The sequence below is a fragment of the Rana temporaria genome, chromosome 1 (genome assembly GCF_905171775.1).
Source record: "Rana temporaria chromosome 1, aRanTem1.1, whole genome shotgun sequence".
NCBI lineage: Eukaryota > Metazoa > Chordata > Amphibia > Anura > Ranidae > Rana > Rana temporaria.
In genome coordinates this window covers 619,833,934-619,857,369 of record NC_053489.1, presented here as the reverse complement: position 1 = coordinate 619,857,369, position 23,436 = coordinate 619,833,934, and the positions used below count along the sequence as shown (strand labels likewise).

Sequence of the window (23,436 nt, the reverse complement as noted above, 5' to 3'; positions counted from 1 at the left end):
AAGCTGCGATATGCAAGTACCGCCGGTATCCCCGTCCAATAGATCCAGAGAGAGAGAGAGAATTCCCCTTCCCGAACGAGACAAGGCTACGTTGAAGGGTCAAACAAGACTGACTTTTATTGCACATTTCACCTCGCTTTTTATATGGTTACAAACTTACATGAACAATGACACTCTCCGCCCCCCCCTTCACACACATACTTTGAAATAATGACATTCCCTTGAATCAATCATTCTCTAGACGTTCGGCTCCAACCTTATATTTAACATGACTTGATCAGACAATAGAATTCAATTAACCTTTAAAACAATTATACACTCCCACATAACAGCCTCCGTATGTTGAGGGGAATAACTACACAAAGGAGGGTCCATTAGCTATGCAAAGGGAATATTAGCATTCAGCAGTGGAAAAAGTCACTCTACAATTAACCCTTTGAGCTCAGAATAGTTCATAGGTTTGTTACAGGGTTGTTCCTATATTATAGCAGTCTGTATAACTTTTTGTCTCGATGGCTGTATTTGTCCTTGTCCCTTCTGTTTATTCATTAAAGCCAGGTCAATATCTTCTTGTTTTCTGAAGAGATCTGTCAGGCCCCGTACACACGGCCGAGGAACTCGACGTGCCAAGCACGTCGAGTTCTCCCATAGAACAACGAGAAAATAGAGAACATGTTCTCTATTTTCTCGTCGAGCTCCTCGGCGGCTCCATCGAGCCAAAACTGTACAGACGACAGAGTTTCTCGGCAGAATCCGGGTTTTAACCGAGTTTCTCGGTGAATTCTGCCGAGAAACTCTGTCGTGTGTACGGGGCCTCATTGTTCCAGCGAGCCTTCATCTCAACACAGGGCTTGTATAACTTTAAAAATGACTTATCCACTGAGCACTTGGAAAACATATGACATCACATAGCCCTTTAGTCCATCTATCTTGCTTTCAGTGGTGATTCAAGAGAATGAATGCAAAATCATAATTCATCTGTTTTTTTGTTTTTTTTTAGGTCTTACTTGAATCGCACATCTCTGCCAGTAAATAAATGTCTTATTTCTTCATGAATTCACAACAGGAGGAATTCCTTTGTTGAGTTGGCACTGTTTCCCAAAACTCAGCAGATTTATTACCTCCTCTTTGTGACAATATCTTGTTTGAACTGTTCTAGTAAACATTATCAGAACATAAACGCACAAAGTTGTCTGACTTATTGCTTTAAGGTGGTGCAAAGATGTCTGAACCCATAGTGATAGGTGGGTTGGAATGCTTGCTTCACAAAGCACTTGCCTGTAAAGTTGCGGTGGCGTAGCGTAAATCCCTCCGCCTAATTCAAATGGGGCGTGGATCATTTAAATTAGGCGCGTTCTTGCGCCGAACCGACTGCGCATGCTCCGTTTTGAAATTTCCCGCCGTGCTTTGCGCGAAATTACGTCGCAGCAACGTGATTTTTTGAACGTCGACGTGAGCTACATCCTTTCCTATTCACGGACAACTTGCGCAAAAAAAAAAATGTAAAATTCGACGCGGGAACGACGGCCATACTTTAACATGGCAAGTCTAAAGATAGGCCCAGAAATAGCAGCTTTAACTATACGCCGGGAAAAACCGACTAGCGACGACGTAAGAGAATTCGACGGCCGCACGTACCTTCGTGAATCGCGTAAACAGCTAATTAGCATACCCGACGCGGAAAACGACGCAAACTCCACCCAGCGGGCGCCAAAGTATTACACCTACGATCCGAAGGCGTACGAAGCCGTACGCCTGTCGGATCGAAGCCAAAAGCCGTCGTATCTTGGTTTGAGGATTCAAACTAAAGATACGATGCGGCAAATTTGAAAATACGCCAGAGTATCAGTAGATACTCCGGCGTATTTCTTCTGTGTATCTGGCCCATAGTGTCTACAAAATAGGGGATGTATTTATGGCATTTTTAGTATTAGTTTTTTATTTCTAGTAATCTGCAATTTTTTATCGGGACTGCGACATTATGGCGGACACTATTTTGGGACCATTCACATTTATTCAGCGAACAGTGCTATAAATATGCAGTGATTACTGTGTAAATGTGACTGGTAGGAAAGGGGTTAACACTAGGGAGTGATCAAGGGGTTGAATGTGTACCCTAGTGAGTGATTCTAACTGTAAGGGGAGGGGATTGACTGGGGGAGGTGACCGATCGGTGTCCCTATGTACAAGGGACACACCATCGGTCTCCTCTCCCTGACCTGACAGGTCTACACACAGAGATCCACGGTCCTGCTCAGTTACTGGGCAATTGCGGGTGCCTGGCGGACATCGTGACTGCCAGGCACGCACATCGGGTTCCCAGTGACCCGGAGGGTGTGCGCGCCCCCTAGTGGCTCGGGAAGGCGAGGATGTCATATGACGTCCTCCCAGAACGAGAGGCTCATAGTCCTGCCATCATTTGATGGTGGGCGGTAGCCTACTGGTTAAATCACAAACATATCATACTTACCTCCACTGTGCAGTTTGTTTTGCACAGAGTGGCCCCGATCATCCTCTTCACTGGTCACTGTCAGAAGTTTTTCCACCTCAATGCATAGGACGCATTAAGGTAAAAAAACACAAGGGTTTACAACAACCCCTTTAAATTTAACTACGTCTTTATAAATTACCCTGGCTGCTCCAGTGTGTAGTCCTTAGGAATATTTTTTGTAAGAAAATGACAACATGGTTGTCTGATAAAAAATAAATATGGTGTATTAAATCTTTTTTTTATTACCTACGGTGGATTATGTCATTTATAACTAGTTTGCATCCTTTTCAGATAACGCCTAGTAGGAATATTTTGATTGCATTTCAGATTAAATTTATATTATAGTATTATGAATGCACATTGTTTTCTAGGGGAATATAATGTAGTGTCTCTTATATCTTATCAGAATCACCCAGCAACAATTCCTCGAAGGATTATGCCATGGATGAACAAGCATGTTGCAGCAAACAGGCATGTAAAATATTTGTACCACAATGAGTTTTGTAATGTCTAAAATATACACATTTACCTCTGTTGAATGGAGTTAGACAAAGTCTTGCAGAACATGCGATTCATTATAGCACATTAAAGAAAATCTTTTGGTCACAGCATAGATTTACATTTTATAACATCAACATTGTAAGGACAATACAGATAAACACAAATACTTATTTTTGACACTCCCAATGTAAGCTTATGTGAAAAAGTCTTTCATGTTGTAAGTTCTGCTTGTCTGCTTGCTGTCTCTTTCCACAATTTCCTGGATTCCCAGCATGCTTTGCAGTTTCTCCTGTTATGGGCGGCTTCACATTGCCCCACTGCACTTTGGCCACAACACAGGTGCAGCGCAAGGTACCTGCGGTTATGGTGTGGGGTAGCTGTGTTTTGCCATAGACTTCTATTATGTCCTACAGTTTTGTTGCATTTTCTCCAAGTGCACAAAAAGACCTACATGCAGGACTCTTGCTGCACTTTCCAAAAACAAAACAAAACAGTGGGACATAGAAGGCCTTGTACACACGATCAGTCCAAACTGATGAAAACGGACTGATGGTCTGATGTGCGTACACACCATCAGTTGAAAAACCGATCGAGTCCAACGCGGTGACGTAAAACACGACGACGTGCTGAAAAAAACGAAGTTCAATGCTTCCAAGCATGCGTCGACTTGATTCCGAGCATGCGCGGGTTTTGAACCGATGCTTTTGCGTACTAACCATCGGTTTTGACCGATCGGTCAGGCGTCCATCAGTACGATTTTAAAGCAAGTTCTGAGGCCCTGTACACACGATCAGTCCAAACTGATGAAAACGGACTGAAGGCTGAAGTCCGATGGTCTGATGTGCCTACACACCATCAGTTCAAAAACCGATCGAGTCCAACGCGGTGACGTAAAACACAACATCGTGCAGAGAAAAATGAAGTTCAATGCTTCCAAGCATGCGTCGACTTGATTCTGAGCATGCGCGGGTTTTGAACCGATGGTTTTGCATACTAACCATCGGTTTTGACTTATCGGTCATCAGTCTGATTTTAAAGCAAGTTTTAAAACTTTGGTCTGAAGGACAAAAGTCTGATGGGCCGTACACACGGTAGGTTTGGACTGATGAAACTGAACTTCAGTCCGTTTTCATCAGTTTGGACTGATCGTGTGTACAGGTCCTCAGAACTTGCTTTAAAATCGGACTGATAAACGCCTGACGGATCGGTCAAAACCGATGGTTAGTACGCAAAAGCATCGGTTCAAAACCCGCGCATGCTCAGAATCAAGTCGACGCATGCTTGGAAGCATTGAACTTCGTTTTTTTCAGCACGTCGTTGTGTTTTACGTCACCGCGTTGGACTCGATCGGTTTTTGAACTGATGGTGTGTACGCACATCAGACCATCAGGCCACTTCAGCGGTGAACCGATGGAAATGGCCCGTCGGACCATTCTCATCGGTTTGGAACGACCGTGTGTACGAGGCCTAAGCTTGCTGTTTTTATCTAATGTAATACAACATATTACACTTAGAGTGGCGCCATTGTGCTTTCTGTCCAGCTGACTTCAGATACGCTTCTAATCTTCACTAGGCTGCCTTCAAGTGTATTAACATGAACCAAAAGGACTTCCTCAACAGTCTGAAGTTTTAATTAGCTCCGAGGAGCTCATTTGTTTTTTCATTTATTTTGTTTTTAGTTGTACCCCCACTGCTGCTGGTGCTAGCGCCTACTCTCTCCCATGTCTATTTTAAATCCCCATACATTACAGACACTAGTACCAGAAATAAAGAGAAGTCTCCCCAGTAACCATATGAACAGTAATAAAAAAACATATCAAATAAGAAATCAAAACATTTCTGCACCATCCATAGTTTATTAAACTACAAAACTTTGTTCACAATAGGTGAAATATTCATGAATAGTGAACTCAATAATATTCCACTGTAGCGCATCCAAAGAAATTATTTAAAAGATAAAACAAAAATAACATTAAAAATTAGGCAAATTCATAAATTGTCCAAGTGAAAGTCCATATTAGCCCTGGTTCACACTGGTGCGTTTTGACATGCGATTTTAAAATCGAATGTCAAATCGGCGGCATTTGCCGGCAACGGCACCGTCCTAAGCAGTGCAACGCCGCATCCATTGTGGACCATCTCTATTGGTTGTAGACAGTTGAGCTCCCTGCAGGTTGCTTAGCAGCAGTGGAGCCTTCTCTGACATGCTGATCGTGATGAAATCCAGGTGATGCTCCTAGTCAAATCCTAGTGTTAAATATCAGAGATTTTATTGATCAAAGCCCACACCTTACAGGCATAGAGCCCACATGGCTGCTGAACATACGGTTGATTATATATATGTGGTTGTACTCTTGATGCTAATAAATACTGTGTTTATTAGATCTGACTGGGAGCATCACCTGGATCACATCCCGATCAGCATGTCAACAGAGAAGGTTATACAGCATTACCGCTGCTTGGTGACCAGCTGGGGGCTCAGCTCTCTACAACCAATAGTGCCAGCCAGCACTAGGTCCTAATAGACTGCCGCCGCTGCCAAAGAGACGGATGCCAGACCAGCGCTGTCAATAGCAACGGCAGGACAGCAAGAGGAGGCTGGGGAACCCCACAGTGGCAGAACACCAGGCCCCGGTGGCAAGACAACCTTTGCAACCCTGATAGTTCTCCCACTGCTTTGGATCCTTATATTTTCTTGGTGTGCTGGTGACATATAGCTCTTCTGCCACCCTGGGGGGGCCCCAGTATAGTAGAAAGGGAGCTCACTGAAGAACATGTGAAAGGGCCCATTGTGGGATCATAGTAAAGGGCCCCAGGATAGATATATAATGGCATTTTATAGTTGGCCCCCCTACTTTTGTCCCTGTCCCCCCATGTGCCCCCCCCTAAATATGAAAGCTGGAGATGCCACTGCTCACATTTTAAATATGCACTGAGCAAAACAGGCAGCCCCGTAGCGTCCCCACAGCTATCTCACCTCCTCCATGCTGGTTACGATCAATGTTAGGAACTCTCCACTCGTTCTCTTGACATAACTACGCTACTTCCGGTTGCAGCGTAACCACACCCGATGCGTTTAGTCACATCCGACTTCGTCACAGGGTGTGGTTACACTGCGCGCCTGTCCGTGTTATGTATCCTTCTCCCTCTCTTCCTTAACTCATTCCAAACCATTAGTAACTCAGACATGACTGCATTGCAAACTCCAATCTAGCAATTATCCATCTAAACTTTGTTACTATAAATATTTAAATTTGAAAACCTACAAAAACATTAAAGTTGTTTCCCTAAATACAAAAGCATGTGGTAAAATACAGTAACCCTTGAGGCTAGGTTCACACTAAGCGGTGCGCGAAATGCCACGTTTAGTGCATATGTTTTTACAGCACCATATTTACTGCCCTTGTGATCTGCAGCGGGTATCAATGCAGTCTTAATGATATCCCAAAAGAAGGTTGCAAGCACAGTGCATTTGCTGGCATCGGGTCGCATAGTACAAGACGACCATGTGATCCGGTTGTGGTTCGGTTACAGAATTGCTGCATGCACTTCTTTGGTGCGATGCGGTACGATTTGAGCCCATTCAAAATGAATGGCCTGAAATCGCACCACACTGAATTACATTTGAATTGAACAGGAATGTGGTGCGGTTCCTGTGCAATTCACATGCGGTTCATAGTGTGAACTGAGCCTTAAAAATGGTATGTAATATATACCGTATTCATCGCGCAAATATATTACCTTTGTCAGGTTAAAAAACACCAAGTAAAGGTAGAAATGGGTCTAAATAATGTGCTAAAAAGCATCCATGAACAGTGCTAATTTCTCTTTCGTTCATAGACGGACACAGCCTTCATTGACCTTAGGGTTATGCTTCTTCCTACCAGGAGATTTAGGCAGAATTCTACAGCACTTAAGGTGTTAAAAACTTTCCTTCATGCTGCTCCTCCCAGGGGGCGTGGCTCCCCCAGGCATAACCCACACCCTGCTTTAGCAGCCTCAGTTTGTTTTCTGCCTAACGACAGGAGGTCAAGGCTATCTCTGGAGTTCCTGGACTCTGGAGTTTTTTTCTGGCGATTTTTCTCGCTTTTTTTTATTATTTTGTTCCTGCATTTTTGAATCCTGCGATTCTTCTATCAACAGCCGACTGGGTGACAGGCTGGGTCCTCGACCCTTGTAGTCCCCCCATGTTCGGCCTTCGAGCGTGTGCCGGCCCTCAGCTCCGCTTTGGGACGTCCACGACAGGCCCCATTGCTCCAGGGGCGGCCGGGGAACTTTGGTTCTAGGGCACACATATGACCGGTCTCTATGGCTTTGTCACAGTGTGTCTGGCCGACAGCCATGCCGTTTACGGACGTTGGTTCTGTCTGGGATACCTCCAGCCGGGTAGTCGCAGGACAGGTAAGTAGTGGCCCCTTACTCAGGTAAGTGGTCTGGCTGGTGGTTTCCCTGGGGAGGTCGACTGAGGGTCCGCCCTGCTTTCCTCTCTCCCCTTCCTCTCCCTCCTTCCCCTGACTGGGTAGTGGCTGTGAAGGGGGGCCTCCTGGGTTTTCTTTGTTACCACCGGGGCCCGTGTGTTGTTAGGGGGACTGTGTTGTTACTCTGGGGGGTGCTGCTGTGTGCTGCTGTGTTCTATGAGGTAATTTTTACCTCAGACAGCGGCCGTCTTGGAAATCTCCTTGGTAACGCTGTGATTCTTTTCTGAGGTAACAGACAAAGCAGTCAGGGCTGCTGTGTTCTATGAGGTAATTTTTACCTCAGACAGCGGCCGTCTTGGAAATCTCCTTGGTAACGCTGTGATTCTTTTCTGAGGTAACAAAGCAGTCAGTGCTGCTGTGTTCTATGAGGTAATTTTTACCTCAGACAGCGGCCGTCTTGGAAATCTCCTTGGTAACGATGTGATTCTTCCCTGAGATGACTCGGCACAGCCTCTGGTCAGTTTTAGTGCTGTTACAGTTTTAGTGCTGTGAATCTTCCATGAGGTGAATACACATCACAGTCAGCACATCAGAGCACACCTGAGGTTTTTCAGCTCCCTCTGCAGCTGGGTGGGGTGGTGAATACCGGGGGCCCCCATGCTCTGCAATAGCAGCAAGGAGGTGACCAGTGGGTTTTTTTTTTTGTCCTGCCTTGCAGGGTGGGTGACTCAGCGCTGACACTATGGAACTCAAGCTATGCCCGAGTTAACCCTTACCGCCCCTCCCCCTGCCACATCTGTTATGTTGGCTGTCCTGGGTTTCTTGCCAGGTTTGAAGCAGCTAGTGCCCGGATGGGGGGTAAAAAAGCGCCCCCTCCCTGAAGCCTGCTTCTGGGGATGACACAGAATCGCTGTTTTTTTCTGGTTCTGTTATGTCAGAGGCTGCGGGTTTTAACCCTTATGGATAGTGAGGATGACTCTGCTGCAGTCAGTTGCTGGCAAGAATTTGTTGGAGCTCTTGTTTCTGCGGTGCGCGAGGCTCTAAAAATTGAGGATGTGGCGGAGACACCTCCGTGTCAGTACCAGCAGACTACCACGCATCGCTGAAGTGTTTCCTTGTGTTCCTTATTTGGACTATATGTTATACAAGGAATGGGATGCACCGCAAAAAGTTTGTCAAAAAACTTTGCAACCCGTTACCCCCTTGAGGGGGGCTTTAAAAAAAAAAAAAAAAAAAAGTAGGTCTCTCCTCCGCCAGTGGACCCCCCTGTGTCCAGACTGCGCAAGGCCACCACATTGCCTGTGGAAGGGGCTCCTGCATTTCAGGATCCCGCTGATAGGAGAGTGGAGGCCGTGGCCCGCTCCCTATTCACGGTGGTGGGTTCGGCGGTGAGGCCGGCTCTGGCCGGGGCCCTGGCAGGCCCCTACTAAAAGGGCGAAGCTCCTGCTGCAGGAGCTGGAAGAAGGACCTCTAAGGTGGCCTTGGTGATGGCCGTTAAGGGTGAACGGTCCTTTTGGGTCTTCCCTGACTGGCATCATTGAGGATGCCACAGGTGGTAAGCGCATGCTGTTCCCACGGTTTGGGAAGGGCTAGGGACCTCGCCCTGTGCAAGGACCCTCCTTGCCTACCTCCGAGCGTTTTTTCGCTCGCCCTGTGCAGTGGGGGTAGGTCTACATGGTGCTTGAATCCCCGCTGCGGGGTAGCAGCGCACCGGATACCGCATGCCTAACAAGTCTGCGGACATACCTGCTTCCAGCCTCTCCGGTTGGGGAGGGGCGCTTGGGGCACACAGTCAGCCCAGGGTCACTGGACTCAGGTGGAGTCCTGCCTACTGATCAACGTTCTGGAGCTCCGAGCAATCAAGCTTTGCCTTACCAGGTGGTCCCTGGATCTACAGGGCCGACCGGTCAGGATCCTGTCCGATAACACCACGTCCGTGGCGTAGGTTGATCATCAGGGAGGCACACGGAGTTCTGTTGCAGCGACGGGGGTCGCGCGCATCCTTTCGGTGGGCCGAAGGGTCCGTTCCGGCTCTATCGGCCGGGTACATTCCGGGAATACGGAATTGGCTAGCCGACTACCTAAGTCGCACTGCACTGGGCCAAGGAGAGTGGTCTCTCCACCCGCAGGTGTTTCGGGGTCTGTGCCGAAAGTGGGGCACTCCGGACGTGGACCTTCTAGCGTCCTGTCTCTATCGGTAGGTGCCACGGTTCGTGGCCAGGTTTAAGGACCCGTGGGCGGACGCGTCGGGCGCGTTGGTGGCTCCTTGGGGTCGCTGTCGCCTACTTTACACCTTCCCTCCTCGGAAGCTTCTTCCTCGCCTGCTGCGCAGAGTAGAAGCTGTAGGGATTCTATCGGTCCTGATTGCCCCAGATTGGCCGCGTCGCTTCTGGTACGCGGACCAGGTGCGTCTGCTGGCAGACGCCCCCTAGCGTCTTCCCCTGGGAATTGATTTTCTGTTACAGGGTCCAATCTTCCACCCTGTTTCACAGCCACCGGCCTTAGCGGCGTGGCTGTTGAGAGCCAGGGGCTTAAGGACCGAGGCCTATTGGGCTCGGTGGTCTCTACCGTGCTGCCTGCACGGAAGTCTACCTCACGTAGGTTTTTTCCTCATACATGGAAGGCCTACTTCTCTGTGTGTGGGGAGATGAACTGGCACTCTCGTACATGCGTTGTGTACATGATTCTGCTGTCTTTGCAGCAGGGAGTGGTTCAGGCTCTCGCCTTACGTACGGTTAGGAGCCAGATTTCTGCTCTGGCTGTTTTTTACTTGCAGCGACCCTTGGCATAGCACTCCTGGGTGCGTGCGTTGGGTCAGGGGGTCTGGCAGGTGGCCCCTCCGGTGCGCCCTCCATTACCCCCATGGGACTTGAATTTAGTCCTTTCAGTGCTTCGGGATGCTCCCTTTGAGGACATTCGGGAGGTTTTTTGTTTTATTGTCACAAAAGGTGATTTTATTTCTGGTAGCAATTATCTCGATCAGACGGGTGTCTGTCTGTTCTGGTGGCCTTGTCTTGCAAGGCTCCCTGCTTGGTCATCCGTAAGGATGAGGTGGTGCTGCGGCCGCAGCCGTTTTTCTCCCTAAGGTCGTTTCGGCTTTTCACTTGGATGTGGACATTGTTCTTCCATCCTTGTGTCCTCAGCCGAAGAACCCGAAGGAGGCCACTTTACATTCTTTGGATGTGGTTCGGGCCCTTCGAGTTTACTTGTCGGCGACAGCTCAGTTCCGGATGTCGGACTCGCTGTTCGTGTCTGTGTCCGGTCCCAGTAAGGGCCTGGCAGTTTCGTCGGCCACCATTTCCAGGTGGATCCGACGGATTGTGCTTCAGGCCTATGCCCTGAAGGGCGGGCGCCCCCCTTTCGGGTCATGGTGCATTCGACCAGGGCGATCGGGGCCTCTTGGGCTTTCCGACACCAAGCCTCTGTGTTACTGGTGTGTAAGGCTGCGACCTGGTCGTCGGTCCACGCTTTTTCAAAGTTTTATATGGTGGATGTGAGTGCATCTTCGGATGCCTCCATTGGCCGCAGGGTGTTACAGGCGGCAGTTTAAGGTTGGAGTTCCTCCGTTGAGTAACTCCGGTTTTTGTTTGGGGTGTAACCTGTTTTTGCTGTGTTATTTTTCCCACCCCTCGAATTTTTTTGACACTGCTTGGGGACGTCCCTAAGGTCAATGAAGGCTGTGTCCGTCTATGAACGAAAGAGAAAAAAGGATTTTTGTACTCACCGTAAAATCCATTTCTCTGAGTTCATAGACGGACACAGCACCCACCCCTCCTTTGTTTGTACTGCTTGTTACGAACTGAGGCTGCTAAAGCAGGGTGTGGGTTATGCCTGGGGGAGCCACGCCCCCTGGGAGGAGCAGCATGAAGGAAAGTTTTTAACACCTTAAGTGCTGTAGAATTCTGCCTAAATCTCCTGGTAGGAAGAAGCATAACCCTAAGGTCAATGAAGGCTGTGTCCGTCTATGAACTCAGAGAAATGGATTTTACGGTGAGTACAAAAATCCTTTTTTTTTTCTGAATCAATATTGTGAAATATATCATTTTAAAGACTGAGCCCTATAACTCATAAATTACAATACTATTTGTTTAAATTAAGGTCATTTTTTTTTTTTTTTTGCAGCCTGCAGTTACTGAAGTTTCAAGAAAATCTGTAATTGTTGCTTCACATTTGTCTCCAAGTGTATTACATAACGGCAGGTTTGCTCCGACTGACACTCAACCATCCATGAAAGTCTCCTTAATTTCAGAACAAGATAAAGGACATGTTCGGGGTGCTACAAATGTGGGATTAAATACTAATGCACATGAAAACACGGAATGTTTGCCAAAGATCACTTATGAGTTAAAAAGTAAGCCAGATATATGCTCCTCAGAACACAAAGTCATGAGGACATTCACAGGAAAGAGGGACACGCTTGCTAAAGGTGAAATGAAGTTCTATAGCGTTGAATCCCTCAGCCAGGAGGAGCAGTTTCAATTACTTGAGGAAACCAAACAAGCTAAAGCCCTGGTATTGACTATGATGTTTCACAATGGATCATCACAGCTTAGTGTCTCTAAGGTCAGTGTTCCTTCCTTTTATAATTGAAATGTAGCTTTCATAGTAAACTACATCAGCTTTGATATAGCTCAACCAAAAATAGTTTTTCTACTTTTATGCCCTGTACACAAGATCGATTCATCTGATGAAAACGGTCCGATGGACCGTTTTCATCTGACGAACCGATCGTGTGTGGGCCCCATCGTTTTTTTTTTTCCCATCGGTGAAAAAAAATTAGAACCGGTTTTCAAATTTTCTGATGTTTGTATAATGTGTATTTATCTATTTATTTGTTTGTAATGTTAAAAAAAAAAATCTTAACATTTTAGAAAAAAAACTATCCTCTGTGGGGAAATCCATCGGTCAAAAATTCATGCATGCTCAGAATCAAGTTGACGCATGCTCAGAAGCATTGAACTTAATTTTTCTCTGCACGTCGTTGTGTTTTACATCACTGCGTTGGACACAATCGGATTTTTAACTGATGGTGTGTAGGCTAAACTGATGAAAGTCAGCTTCATCAAATATCTGATGAAAAAATCCAACGGTCCGTTTTCATCGGATGAACCGATCGTGTGTACGTGGCATTAGATGTAGTAGAGCAGGATCAGAACCTTGGTTAGGATGTTGTCCCCTGTCTGTGTCCCCCCTCTGAGAAATGCCACCTTCCTTACTTCCTGTGCTAGAATTTTTTTTTTTTTTTTTTATCTGGTATCTTTTTGGTGTTTTTTTTTCCATCCCTCTCTGCTGCCTCTATAATATGGCTCCTTTTTTTACTGTAAAATGTTTTAATTATCTGACCCTTTTCCGCTTCTAATGATGCAAGCTGAAATCACTCCCTCAGTTTCATGTCTCTGCTCAGGTTATTGTAAGGCCTTTTTCATACTGACGGACCCGATCAGATCATCCATGGATCATCTATGGAGCGGCAGAGGTCAGTGGACATGTGTCTGCTGACACCCTCCAGCATCCGATCCTACTATCCGGTCCACTAAAAACAGATGTATGGAGATCCCCCATCCATCGGATCAGATGACAGTCAGATGGAAATCGACTGGCGATCCTTTACCATCTGACCGCCCCATTAAGAACGGCCTGTGTCTGTTCCGCTATGCAGACCTGTCATCCGCCTGCTCAGCGGTGATCAGCGGACAGATCCCTCACTGAGTAGGTGAATCCTATTGGCAGAGTCTGCTTCATCTGCAAGGGGCCTTAGGCTACGTTTCCACTAGTGCGACTAGTACCATTCATATGTGTGCGACTTTGCTCTGACTTTGATGCGAATTGCGGTCCATAGACCTCAAGAATACACAGGCATTGCTTCAAGTCTCATCAAAATCGCAGCAAAAAATGTGCAACTTTCAGGTCACAATAGTGGAAAGCTAGCCTTACAGGGAGCTACCATTTCCCTCATTATATTGAAAGACTTGCGTCTAACAAGGTGAATTCCACACAGACACACAGGGGAAGATTTACTGGAGCACTCAGAATTTGGTGCGAGCTGTGCATGCCAGCCAATCGGCTTCTAACTTCAGCTTGTTCATTTAAGCTTTGACTCTGAGCCTAGGTTCCCATTGATGCGATTTGGCATGCGATTGACATGTCAAATCGCATGCTAAATCGGCGACAATTGCTGCACCGTCATTTGCCGCGCCGCACTGATTCCCAAAAGTAGTTTCTGTACTACTTTGGCGACTTCGGGGTGCGATTTGTATAGACATCTGTGCAGGAACCTGCACAGATGTCTCTGATATCGCCCTCAAAGTTGGACTGACATGCGGGAATGAAATCGTGCGAGTTCAGCTGTTCCTGCTGTCATTGTGAACCGGGGCTGAAACCTGAAAGCTGATTTTTTCATCCCTGCTGTTTTAAAGACTTATTTGTGATTCTTCTAGCGTGCTTCATTTTTCCGTTCTTCAAACAAGACTTTTCATACAGAGTCGATGCCGTGTACCCCAGTATTTGTGGCTTTCGAACATGGTTAGGACATTGCATGGTGAGCCTGAAAATGACCCCATGCACTGGGTCTTGTAAGTGAGTGAGTGAGAAACTTATATAGCGCAACAAATGCAAACTTAATCGCCTCAAGGCGCTTGGCATCCAGAGTTGTACAGGTCTTTCAGAAGAGGTGGGTCTTCATTTTTTTCCTAAAAACCCGATGGTTTTCTTCCAAGCGGATGGTCGTGGGTAGAGCATTCCAGAGCCGTGGTCCTTGGACCGAGAATCTACGTTCTCCCTTAGATTTGTAGTGAGATTTGGGGATTTGGAGAAGGTTTTGGTTGGTTGATCGGAGCACGCGCTTGGTGACGTAGGGTTTTATTTTCTCGCTTAAATATTGAGGAGCTTTACCCTGTGTACATTTGTGGGTGAGGCAGAGTGTCTTGAATGTCACCCGGTCCTGTACGGGCAGCCAGTGGATGGACCTCAAGGCCAGGGAGATTGGTTCCCACGGCTTTTTACCAGTTACCAGTCTGGCTGCCGTGTTTTGGACGACTTGTAGACGTGAAATCTGGTATTTCGGTAGTCCTAAATAGAGTGAATTTGCGTAGTCGAGTCGTGAGTTGATGATTGTTCCAACCACTACTGCTGTGTCCTGTTCCGGGATGAAGGGGATGAGTCTACGTAGCATGCGGAGCAGATGATGAGAACCGTTGACGACTGATCCTATTTGTGCATCCATCGTCATGTCTGCGTCAAAGATGACTCCGAGACTTTTGACTTTATTGCTTGGCGCGATGGTTTGTCCGAGGATGGTGGGTGGTGTCCATGTGGTCCTGGAGATAGATTTCCTATTTGCATGAAGGGTGAGTAGCTCTGTTTTGGATCCGTTGAGTTTGAGGGAGCTTTCCGTCATCCAATTGTCGATCAGTGTAAGACATTTTCCTAGTTCATGAAATTGGTCTTTTTTGTTGGTGATTCGAAGGTACAGCTGCGTGTCGTCCGCATAGGAGTGGTAGCACAGGTCCTGTTTGCTGATGGTTTTGAGGAGCGGGCGGATGTAGATGTTGAAGAGTACAGGTGAGAGGGGTGATCCTTGCGGGACTCCGCATGTGATGGTCCGTGTTTCTGATGTGAAATCTCCAAGTTTCACGGTCTGAGTGCGATTTTCTAGGAAAGATGCGAACCACGGTAGGGCTGCGTCAGAGACTCCTGCTACTTCCTTGAGTTGCGCAAGCAATATGTTGTGGTCTACCGCGTCGAAGGCTGCACTAAGGTCCAGCAGCACTAGGAGACAGGATTCTCCGTCATCTGCTGCTTCGAGAGCGTCATCCCATATCTTGAGGAGAGCCGTTTCTGTGCCGTGGCCTGGGCGAAAACCTGATTGTAGGGCATCTAGTAGTTTGTGGTCGTCAAGATGGGGCTGAAGCTGTTGTACTACTGCTTTCTCCATGATCTTGGAGATGGTGTTCAGGCTTGTTACCGGTCTGCGATGGTTTGGGTCTTTAGGGTCGAGGTTGGGTTTCTTTAGGAGGGGTTTTATTATGCCTTGCTTGAGGGTGCTCGGAACCATCCCTTCCCTGAACGATTGGTTTATGATGTGCGTTATGATGGGTGCCAAGATATCCGTGCATTCTTTCAAGAGTTTTGTAGGGATGATGTCATTTGGTGATGTGTTGTCTCGGAGGCTTCCGATGTTTTTTGTGGTGTCGATGGTAATTGGGACCAGTTCGAAAATCGTTGATCGTGGACTGTTCATGTGGATTGCTTCTTCTTGCTGTATCTGAGTGGGGTTAATGGTTTTTTTCTGTTGCACTGTTTGCCGAATCTTTTCTATTTTGTCGATGAAAAAGTCAGATAATTTGTTACAGAATTCTTGTGTCTCACTTGCAAGGGGCTCCAAGCATGCGGGGTTCATAGTCTTAGCGACTAGTTTAAAAAGTTCCCGTGGACGGTTTAGGGCTTTCGAGATGGTGTTTGCGAAGTGCTCTTTTTTGGCTTTAAAGATTGCTTTGTGGTAATTCTTGGTGAGGGTTTTGTACTTTGTGAGGTTTTCTTTTGATGGGTTCCTCCTCCAGGCTCCTTCAGCTCTTCTGCGATCCTGTTTCAGTAGAGTCAGAGTGTCATTAAACCAGCCCGAGTTGTTTTTCCGGCTGAGAGCTCTGCGTTTTGGAGCGACTGTGTCGGCTGTTTGCAGTAATGCTTTGTTTAAGGCGTTGAGTGGTTCAGGTTTGGTACTTCTATTTTGGTCGCTAGTGTGGTTTTGAAGAGCTCAGAGTGTAGTTTCTTCTGCGATCTTGTCCAGTGTATTTTTGTTGGGAGCTTGGGTTTTTGAAGGATGGTGTCGATGGTTAATATAAATTTGATGGCGTGGTGGTCCGTCCAATGTAAAGGTCTGTTGTCCAGAGTGTTAATATTCATGTTTTGTTTGAAGATGAGGTCCAGAATGTGACCTGACGCATGTGTTGACGTCTTTATCAGTTGCTGCAGACCAAGTTCTTCGAGTTGGCCGATGCAAGCGGTAGCGATGGGATCCTGGGTTGAGTTAGCCCAGAGGTTGAAATCCCCAAGTAACAGCAGGTTTTTGGTTTTCAGGGTGTACGTCGAGAAGAATTCGGTGAAGGGTGTGAGGAGATGCGTCTTTGGTCCAGGTGGTCTGTAGCATAGTAGTATGTGGACGGTTTCCTCGGGTGTTGTTTGAAGTTGCAGGGTGAGTGTTTCCATAAAGGGCAGTGAGTTCTGTAGAGTTGGTTTGGTGAGAGCGAGGTAGGATTTGTAGATCACTGCTAGGCCTCCTCCTCTTTGTCCTGTTCTGTGCTCGGTTAGGATGCGATAGTTCTCGGGCACTAATTCTGCTAGGATGGGATTACAGTCGGGTGTTTGCCTCTTTATCACAGAAAGTTGGCTATCTGTGTTGTGTTGGATGATGAAGTCGTGGATTTCCTGTCTGTGCTTGACTGCCGATCTTGTGTTGATCAGGGCGTATTCTAAGTGTTGTAATTGGGGCGGTGGCTTCTCGTTTTTCAGTTTTGGTTGGTGGTAGAATCTTAGTAGTTGTTCTTTCCGTAGTGTTCTTTGCGTGGAGGTTGGTAGCGTTGAGGCCAAATTCCTTAGACTGCGGAGAGTGTCTGCTGCGTACTTGATGATGAGCATGGTGGGAGATGGCTTGATGGTGATGTGATGGTACCGTGATCCTGTTGATCCAGCGAAGATGAAGATGGTGATCAGGGGAGCTGATATTCCCGGAGGTTCGGTCGGTATTCGCTCAGTGACGGTGAATCGGGTCTGTGATGTTGCTGCAAGGATGATGGCCTGGCCTACCGCCCCCCTCAGTTGATCCAGAGGAAGGCAAAAAAACCCTAGCCGAGCTGGCCAATTGCTGTAGCAAGGGGGAAAAATTCCTTCCTGACCCCTAGGCGATCGGAAAACCCTGGATCAACTGCTAAGTGATACCCCGGATGGACTTACCTGGCATGCGATGGGTGAGCTGGGGAAGAAAAGTGTAAAAGGGGGGTGGGGAAAAGGAAGAATGGTCAAGAAGGGGTGCCAAAAGTCCTTTACTTACCGGGCTGTGTCCCTGGGCTACTCATCCAGGTATGAGTTGTCAGTGGACCCCGTGAGAGTTGTTCCAGTGCCTGTATGGCCTGAGCTTGCAAGGCTGGCTGGGTGTACCAAGATGGCCGCCGGGACTGGAGCTAGGCCCGAGCCACGGCCTTGCCTAGGCTCTGGTAGCCAAGATGCGGCTAGTGGGCGTCGATTACCAGCCTCCGGGTGTTCCTGGGACCTGTCTGGCTGGGGAAACCTGTAGAAAAGGGAGAGATGATGCGGCTGGCTGGGGCTGGGGCTAGGCCGCAGCCGCGGTCTTTCCTGTGGCTCTGCCCGCGAGAGGGGGGAGCGCCCGTGGACGCCTGGATGTCCACAGGGGAAGGCGGCGGCTACGTAGGGGGCGAGCGGAGCTGTGAGAGGGGGCCGCGGGTCCTGGATCCCACGGAAGGGTGCTCGGCGGCGGGTAAAAGGCCTCGGCCTGTGCCGCTGGAAGGGGGCGCGAGTGCTGAGTAGGGGAGCCGCCGGTCCTGGATCCCCAGCTCCGATGAAGGGGCTCTGGATGGATGGATGCCGCTGGAGGAAGGGGTGGTCGCGGAGAGCCGAACCCAAGGGAACGGGGAGAGAACCAAAAGATGCAGCCCTGTGTCAGGCTGACAGGAGCTGCAGTTACACACGTCCACACGCTGTGAGTACTCCTGTAGAGGAGATTTTGACATTTGTTTTGGTTAGGTTAGCTGTGGATTGCTTGCCCTGTTTCTGAAGGTTTTACCACCTTCATGGGACCAGGGAATTTTTTGCTATTCAGTTTAACTAGCAGTTTTTTTTTTAAGTGTATTTTTTTGTGTGCATGTACTCGAGGAGCCGGACTACAGGAGTTGGGAGTAGGCAGGCCTCCCCCAGAGGCAAACTGCCACCTTTCTCCATGCCCCTGGTGGCAATGGCAGGTGTGTGAGGGGGTCCTCCCACACAGCCCGCCCTACCTGCTCCGCTTTGAAGCCCAACGGGGCAGAGGGACTCCCTATAAGGGAGTTAGAGGATTTGCCCGCTCAACCAGCCCCGTTAGTCCTTCGCCTCTCTTTTTTAGAGACCGCGTGGTCAAAGTGCGTGCTAACCCAATTTCGAGTGCGTGTAAGTGTGGTGGTTTTTGTGGGAGGGGGGTGGGGGTACTAAGCGCAGGCTTACCTCGCATAGCACACCCATCGGGAGCCGGGCTGAGACCACCAAACTCAATTCACATGTAGCCGAGACCGGGATCCGAACCCCTAGCTGCAGAGGTGAATGGCTTGTCAGCGCAGTGCCAATCTCGTTGAGCCACCGCAGCTCCCTATTTAACTAGCAGTTGAGCATTCATGCAACACCATATGCAAATAAAATGTATATAATTTTTTTTTCACACAAATGGCTTTCTTTTGGTTATATTTGATCACCACTGGGTTTTTTATTTGTTATTATATAAACAATATGTTCTACGTTGTGTTATAAAACATATCCAATAAACAATAAAAAAAAAATCGAATTTCTTTATTTGAGTTCAAATGTATTCTGCTACATGTCTTTGTTAAAAAATCCCAGTAAGGGCCAGTTCACCCACATGCAGTCCAGTGTTTTTTTTTTTTTTTTCTGCATCAAAAACACATAGAAAGTAGGTTATATGGTTTTCAATGGCATAGTTAATACCAGTGCTTGCCGTTCCAGTTCCAGAAAAAAGTAGAACATGCTGCATTTTTCCTGCACTAGACTGTAATGGAACGCTGTTAAATGCATCAAAAACGCACTGGAACACACCTAAAGGCACCAAAAATGCACTGAAACGCACCAAAAACGCACTGGAACACACCTAAAGGCACCAAAAACGCACTGGAAAACACGTTCTTATTTAAAGTTAAGAAAAAAAAGGGGGTAAAATGCACTGGACTGCATCAAAAACGTGTCAAAAATGTGCATGCAGAAAAGCATCTGGAACTCACCCGGACTGCGTTTCTATGGTTTGAACTGGCCCTAAGTGTATATTAGTTATATTGGGTTATGTGAACGTTATAGCGCATACAAACTATGGTGTGTATATATACTGAAATTTACGCAGCTATAGACTCTAATGGCGGTGATTGGCAACAAACATTACAGTGTGACTGTGATAGGGTGGTGGACAATTTGGCACTAACAAACATTGGCTGGGAGGGTCACTAACAGTGACATCGCTAGCGACACTAATACAGTGATCAGTGATAATGCTGTACACTGACACCGTACTAATGACACTGGCTGGGAAGGGGTTAACATCTAGGGGCAATGTGTGTAAGGTATGCTGTTTTTACTTACTGATCTGGCTATTCATGGCTATTTCCCTGCTTTTTAGGGCAAAGAAACACAGCTGTTTAAAAGGTTTCAGCCGCAATCATTGGCTGAACTCTGCTGGCAAACTTGTGCTGTGTCTAATCCGAGCACAGGTCGGAAAGGGACGCGCGCAAGTGTGCCTCAAGCCTGCACCTGCCGTATACAGTATTTTCTGTGAGTGGTTGGCAGGAGGTCAATAAATAGGCCAATTTGGCTGGGCAATGGAGACTCGAGGCCCCGCTCAAATGGCCTAAAGTAGTGTTTTTCAACTCCAGTCCTCAAAGCGCCCCAACAGGTCATGTTTTCAGAATTTTGCACAGGTGATTTGATCAGTTCCACTGCCTTAGTAATTACCACAGCCATTTCATCTGAGGGAAATACTGAAAACATGACCTGCTGGGGCACCTTGAGGACTGGAGTTGAGAGACACTGGCCTAAAGAGCACCCCTTCAATAGTTTCTTTGTTTTGAATAAATGCATTTCATCTGTGTCCTTCTTTGTGGGATCATTGGTTGTTTTCCACCAATACTGCTGCACTTTCTGGACCGTGTATAGTATTAAAGCGGTAGTTCACCCTCACCCACATGATTTTACCATCGAGACAGGCATTGTAGCGCGAGCTACAGTATGCCTGTCCCGATTATTTTAACCCCGGACTCACCTTGTAATCGGACATCGTAGATTTCGGCTCCCGCGGGGAATGGGCGTGCCTATGGAGAGGGAGGATGATTGACGGCCGGCCCTGGCACGTCACTCTCCCCGAAGACAGCCGGAGTAGGTCTCGGCTCTTCACGGCGCCTGCGCACAGGCTATGCGCAGGCGCCGTGAAGAGCCAAGCCTATTTCGGCTATTTCCGGAGAAGCGTGACGCGCCAGAGCCGGCCGTCAATCATCCTCCGTCTCCATAGGCACGCCCATTCCCCGGTATCTTCGATGAACGATTACAAGGTGAGTACGGGGGTAAAAAAATCGGGACAGGCATACTGTAGCTCGCGCTACAATGCCTGATTTTATGGTAGTAGAATATTTTTTTTTTTTTTTTCCGTTCATAGGGTGAACCCCCGCTTTAAGCTTTGTTTGCTTAATCATGCCAGCTGTTTCTTTACTTGTAATATGCTGCTTTTATATTTTTATATTTCTAATAAAGCAATCCTGTTTGGTAAAAAAAATATATATATATATATATATATATATATATATATATATATATATATATATATATATATATATATATATATATATATATATATATATATATATATATATATATATATATATATAAATATTCATCAAACATAAAATTTTACTGCAATATGTTTACCATTACTCATAGGATCCAACTGCATTATTGAGTGGAATTTTTATGTTACTCAAAAAGGGAAATGAGCTTAAATCTACAAATCCAAAAGATGCTGCAAGCTGTGACAGAGCAGATACCTGCATATATCTGGCTGTAGGAGATGAGGCTTCATGGAGAACAGATCAATCTCAAAATGATTTCATAAGGTAAAATATGTATTATGATTCTGATATTAAAAAAAAAAAAGTACAACAGACTTTTTTTTACATCACATGGGTCTGTTTTGTGCGAAGATTTTTAATAGATGTTGCTTTGGCTGTTTAGAGTACACACACATTGTTCTGATTCCACATGTGTTCAAATTGTGTAATAATGGATGCAACAGTTATTACTATTCAAACCTCTACTATTACTGATAATTGACAAAAACGGAAGAAAATATAGTGCAAAATCTTTCCCGTTAAATAAGAAAATAAACACAAGTCTGATGTCAGCTGTAAACCTTCAAATCGGCTGTCCATTGTGTTCAGAGATGCTGGTAAATATTGGAAGACAGTGCCTTATCCTTAGTGACTCGTGTGTAAGTATATTCCAAATTCTAACCAGATAAACAAAACCTTAGAAAAATTCACACTTATGGGACCACTCACTGGAATCAAAACCATTCTGGGGGAATAGAGTGTTAAAAGTAGGACTACCCCCGAAGGAGCTGCTAGTTTAGATTTGAGTCTGGCCTTCCCTTATGCCGTGTACACACGACCATTTTTAATGTTTTAGAAAAAACAATGTTTTTTTCGACGTGATTCTTGTCAAGCCTGCCTTGCATAAACACGATCGTGAAAAAAAATGCTTGCGCAAAGCGCGGTGAAGTACAACACGTACAACGGCACTATAAAGGGGAAGTTCCATTCAGATGGCGCCACCCTTTGGGCTGCTTTTGCTGATTTTGTGTTAGGAAAAGTTTGGTGAGAGCGTTTTCGTGCTTTTTAGTCTGTTACAGTGTGATGAATGTGCTATCTCCATTACAAACGCTAGTTTTACCAGAAGGAGTGCTCCCCTCTCATAACTTGCTTCTGAACTTGGGCATTTTTTTCACGTCGTTAAAGCCTACACACGACTGTTTTTCACAAAATGAAGTGAAAAATTATGCGAAGAATTAGAGCATGTTCTAAATTTGTAATGCCCATTTTTCACGTCATGAAAAATGCTCTGGAGCCTACACACAATCGTTTTTAATGACCATTTAAAAAAAAAATATTTTTCAAGTCATGAAAAACGGTTGTGTGTATGTGGCATTACTGTTCACCATGTTTGTCCTAGGGGTCCTTCTTGAAGACTTACAAATGTCGACACCAACACTCGGTTTCCTTTGCTTCAAACGTTTTATTAACAAGTTCCTTTAGAGGGACAGAGGGTTAGTGAAGATTCAGGTACCTTGCTTTGCGGATTGCGGGTTTAATCCTGGATCCAGGGGGCAACTGTCCCACACTGTATTCGGCGACCACCGGATAGGCCTCTCTCACTGGCCTAGCAGCCGATGCGAAGCTAGCTCAACAGTCACTGCCACAGACTTGATGAATACTATCGAGTCGTTACACGGTCCTCTGCCACAGGATCATGTGACTACACAAACACTTTGCAAAGTTCCAAGAAAGATTACACAGCTCACAGTGCTAGGATCTTACACCTGAGCCGGCCGCACTGTGAGGTATATTGGTCAGGACGCATCCTCTAATTGAATACTCAATTATTTGGCTCCTTCCTGCAGAGAAGACGGCACAGGACCATCCCTGGACCAGTAGGCCCCCAGAATATTCTGGGCCTACTTTCAGTAGTGGTGCCTCGGGCCAGCAGGCCCTGAGACCAAAAGGTTGCTAACACATTCCCTGAGGCCAGTAGGGCCACCAGGTCAGGATCAGAAGACCCCGCCAGAACGGTATCTGCCCCTTAAGTACCCCTCCCCAGAATGCACAGCGGCAGGGACCACACCACTGAGCTGTTTCTGAGCAAGAGGCACCCAATACATCCAGGCCCATTGCAATTCCAACCTTGACCCCTGGTGAGAGCGACACCCACAGTCAGGTGGAAGATGCGCAACACAGCCGAGCTGGAACAGTGTTCCTGCCAGTCCCTTTGCTTTCCTATTAAAAAAACTGACCATACCAAGCAGGAGAATACACCGTGGTCAGTTCTTTAGCTATGCTGGGAACTCGGCCTGCTATCCTCCAATGATCAGACTTATCCTGACAGGCCCCCCACTGCACAGCGATTCACTGGGAAGATCAGTGTGCTGCTGCTTCTCCCCCCCCCCCAGCTGTTATGCAGAACAGAGGGAATGTGATCACTTAAAAAAAAAAAGGGGGGGGA

The 23,436-nt window shown here is 46.8% G+C and overlaps 1 protein-coding gene across 1 annotated transcript in view; it reads left to right on the top strand.

Moving 5' to 3' along the window:
• Positions 1-11,535: 11,535 nt before the first annotated feature.
• The window catches only part of POLN (DNA polymerase nu), a 268,106-nt gene continuing 256,205 nt past the window's right edge, over positions 11,536-23,436 (top strand). The window contains exons 1-2 of the mRNA XM_040335297.1: positions 11,536-11,973; positions 21,103-21,275. Coding sequence (XP_040191231.1) covers positions 11,638-11,973; positions 21,103-21,275 — 509 coding nt within the window. The 5' untranslated portion in view covers positions 11,536-11,637. The remainder of the gene's footprint in view (positions 11,974-21,102; positions 21,276-23,436) is intronic.